This window comes from Vanessa cardui, chromosome 3 (assembly GCF_905220365.1).
Source record: "Vanessa cardui chromosome 3, ilVanCard2.1, whole genome shotgun sequence".
In the NCBI taxonomy this organism is placed as follows: Eukaryota; Metazoa; Arthropoda; class Insecta; order Lepidoptera; family Nymphalidae; genus Vanessa; species Vanessa cardui.
The window spans coordinates 119781-123441 of NC_061125.1; the positions used below are offsets into that span (position 1 = coordinate 119781).

The window sequence follows — 3661 nt, forward strand, 5'->3', positions numbered from 1 at the left end:
CCATCTCGGCCTTGAGCTCGAGGTGCTCTTTCCTGAGCGCCTCGACCTGTGCTGCGAGCCTGGTGTTCTGGGCCCGCAGCAGCGCCGTCTCTTCAGTATCGGTGCGGGTGAGCAGCACCTGGGCGCACTCCAGTATCGAGGCCGTAGCCTCTTTCAGTGCCTTCTGGCTACAGCCGCTAAGGCCCTTGGAGACCTTGCCCACCCTTTTAATCGCCGCAACCGCGTCCGTCATCCTCCGGTTGAGGTCGGAGGCAGGTAGCTCCTCTGCCTCGACCTCTAAGGCAGCAGAGTCTGACGACTCCGACCGAGGAGTGGCTCTCCCTTCCACCACCCTCTTGGTCAGAGCCGCGATCTGCCGCTCGTCGTCTTCTAATTTTTGGGCGGCAGCTGCGGCCTTCGTCGCAGCCGCAGCCTCACGCCTGGAAAGACCGATACCGGCATATTTACCGGTAGTGGCCGGTCTACCCTTTCTCACACTCTCGCGTGTGTCGCTGGAAGGAGAGTCCGATCCTGAGTCTGGACCCTCCCTCGCGCGTTTTCGTGAGCGCTTTGAATTGGCGCTCACCGCGCTCACCACGCTCATCCGACTGGATACGCTGTCGGTGTCCGACAGCTCACCCAGTCGCTCCAGCCGTACCACTGGCACCCTCATCGTAGGCAATTCGTTGTCCGTTGTTGTCGCGTTGTGGTTGTTGGAAAAGATCGATCTGGCATCCCTGTCCCCTCCAGATTCGACGGGACTGTCCGATCCGTGAGGCGGATCGGAGAGGGACTGAAACCCCCCTGGAGAATTAATTTTGATAGATGCACTAGTCATGTTGGTTTTTTTTTTTTGCCGGGGCTGCCGGCAGAAGAAGAGAATAAAAGAAAAAAGAGTAAAGAAAAAAAATAAAAACAAGAATGAAAAAGGAAATGCAGTCGAGACCGAACTACCCTCCGGCCATGCATCCCATCGCGCTGCGTAGCCACTTGGGATTCAGGGTTATTTTTTATCGAGGTTGTCTTCCTCAAAACAAAAAATTAAATTTACAAAAATTTACAACCTACATAAAAATACAAATAAAATAAAATATTTATGACCTACCTAATAATTATAAAACTAATTAACATATATTTACAAACTATATCTACACTCCTTCCTTGCCACGGGGCCGCGCACACAGTCCACTCTGAAAACAGAGAAAGACCGGGAGCGACCCGTGGCATGCCCTCCGCGTCAGTCTTAGCCGCGGCCGGCGAGCAAGCTCAAGCCGGCCCCGTTGCCCAGGGTGCGCCACGAGGAGGCGACTGACATGCACCCCGACGACTGACATGCACCCCATGGAGCCTAAACCTTTTTTTTTTTTTTTTTTTTTTTTTTTTTTTTTGTTTTACGAGGAGGAAAGGCATTTACGCCTCCCGCCCGGCCGGGGGACCGGGACGGGTATGTGGGACTCGACCGGGGCCATAAGGGCCCCGTGCCAGGGCAGAAGGCCCTGTCCTACCCACTAAAACCTCCTCGGGTTTCCACCGTACCGCGTGATGGAGGGGCTACGGGAACGCTAGAGCATACTTCCGCGGCCCCCCCGCGGCGACCGCCGTGAGGCGGTCAAATCGTTGAATGCGCGCCCAAGGGCGCGCCTTCCTCCGTTGCCTCCGTCCAGTAAACGTGACGGACTCCCCCGAGTCCGCCACTGGAGGCTGGGCGCCAACAATGCTGACGCCCTGGTGGCGGCGGATAAGATGACAGGCTCCGCCGCCGACCATCGGTGTATCTCCACACCACACGGTGGACCACCACGCATCAGATGGTGGACCACCACTCCTCCTTCGACGCTCATAAAGAGCCCTCCGTTCTATATACATATATATATATATATTGACATTTACACAACTATTTACAATATTTACATAAATACATATAATACATATTGTACATATAGTACACTCCTCCGCTATGCCAGCGGGGCCGCTCACATAGTCCACTCCGCTGCGCTCGGAGAAGTACTAGGAGCGACCTCGCGGCCTTCCTCCGCGTCAGTCTTAGCCGCGGCCGGCGAGCACACAAGCCGGCCCCGTTGCCCAGGGTGCGCCACGAGGAGGCGACTGACATGCACCCCATGGAGCCTAAACCTTTTTTTTTTTTTTTTTTTTTTTTTGTTGGGAAATCCATCATGGAGACCCTCCGCTCTGGGGGAAGAGCGAAGGGTACTGTCAGACTCTTACTGACTAAAACCCAACCCGTGTCCTCCAATTGCCCATGTGTCGGAGGGGCGGGTATCGCCGAAGCATTCGTCGCACCCCTCCGACGGGCGTTGGCGCGCCTGATGTAAAGAGTCAGGCGCGCCCCGTCAATCACTGCGGCTGTCCACCCGGCCGCAGGACTCCACTACGAGGCGCGCGTGCGGAACACGACGCCGCCGCCTCGAGGCCTGTTGCTGGTCGGACGGCGAGACGCCCCGAGTCTGCCGTCCGCAGGCCACGCCCTAGGGTGGTCGTAAGTCGGCGACCACCCTGCGACGCCCAGTTCGTCTGCTGCGGGAGGGGAGAGAGGAGGCAGCCTCTCTCTCCCTTTCCGCCGCCTCCTTTGCGAGCATCACTTCCTCGCAGAAGGTGGCGACGGCGCTCCACCCTGCCTCGCTCCGCACCATCGCAGAGACGACGGCCGGAAGCGAGAGGTTTCCCGCAGCGACACCTACGGCCGCGACGAGGTCACGGCGCTGCTCAGCCCATGCTGGGCACTCCGCCAATGTGTGCAACGCCGTATCGTCGCGACCATCGCCACAATGGTGGCACTGGGACGTCGGCTCCCGACCTATGCGACACAGGTACCTACCGAAGCATCCGTGTCCAGTAAGCACCTGCGTCAGCCGGAAGCTGAGGGCGCCGTGGCTCCTAGTGAGCCACTCCTTCAAAACGGGCCTCACCGCCGCAATAGCGACGGCTTGCCCTGCCGTGGGTCGCGCCAAGCGCGTCTCCCACTCCGCCACTGAGACCTGGCGGAGCTCTGCCCTGCGTGCCTCGATCTGTCGAGGCACCAGGCGCTCATCCCGCTCGACCGCCTCCGCGCGCCACCAATAGAGCGACGCGAGGAGCTTGGCTTCGAGGTCCCAGGGCGGCGATCCGGCTAGGAGGCTCGCTGCCTCGAAGGAGATCGTACGGTATCCCCTTATCATCCTGACGGCCATCGCGCGCTGTGGCCTTCTCAGCGCGGCGACGTTGCGGGCCGTCAGGGCATCCGCCCACACTGGCGCGGCGTATAGCGCCATCGACCGTACGACCCCCATGTAGAGCCTCCTGCATGAGGAGTTGGGTCCCCCCAGATTGGGCAGCAAGCGCGAGAGCGCTGAAGCGGCGCCCAACAACCGGGGGGCGAGCCGTGTAAAGTGCGGCTCGAAGTTCCACCTACTGTCGAGGACGAGTCCTAGGTATTTCATCGTCGACTCGACAGCGATGGACACCCCTCCTACTATGATGCTGGACCCGGGAGGCGGCTTCATCCTCGGCCCGTGAAAACACAGGGCCTCCGACTTGTGCAATGCCACCTCCAAGCCCAGCCGCCGGATCCTTCCCACGGCATGCGCGACACCAGCAGTCGCGCGTATGGCCGCCTGCCGGTACGTCTTTCCACGTGCTGTAACCAGCGTGTCGTCGGCGTAACAAATGACGCCGACGCCGTGGA

General features: G+C 59.4%; 1 protein-coding gene across 1 annotated transcript; it reads right to left on the reverse strand.

The window, feature by feature from the left end:
* Positions 1-2522: 2522 nt before the first annotated feature.
* Positions 2523-3416, reverse strand: LOC124543846 (the record flags this gene model as incomplete). The annotated part of the gene is made up of 2 exons (XM_047122168.1): positions 3063-3416; positions 2523-2888 (listed from the first exon to the last, which is right to left on the reverse strand). Coding segments are annotated over exons 1-2 (720 nt in total), but the record flags the coding sequence as incomplete, so codon positions are not given.
* Positions 3417-3661: the final 245 nt, after the last annotated feature.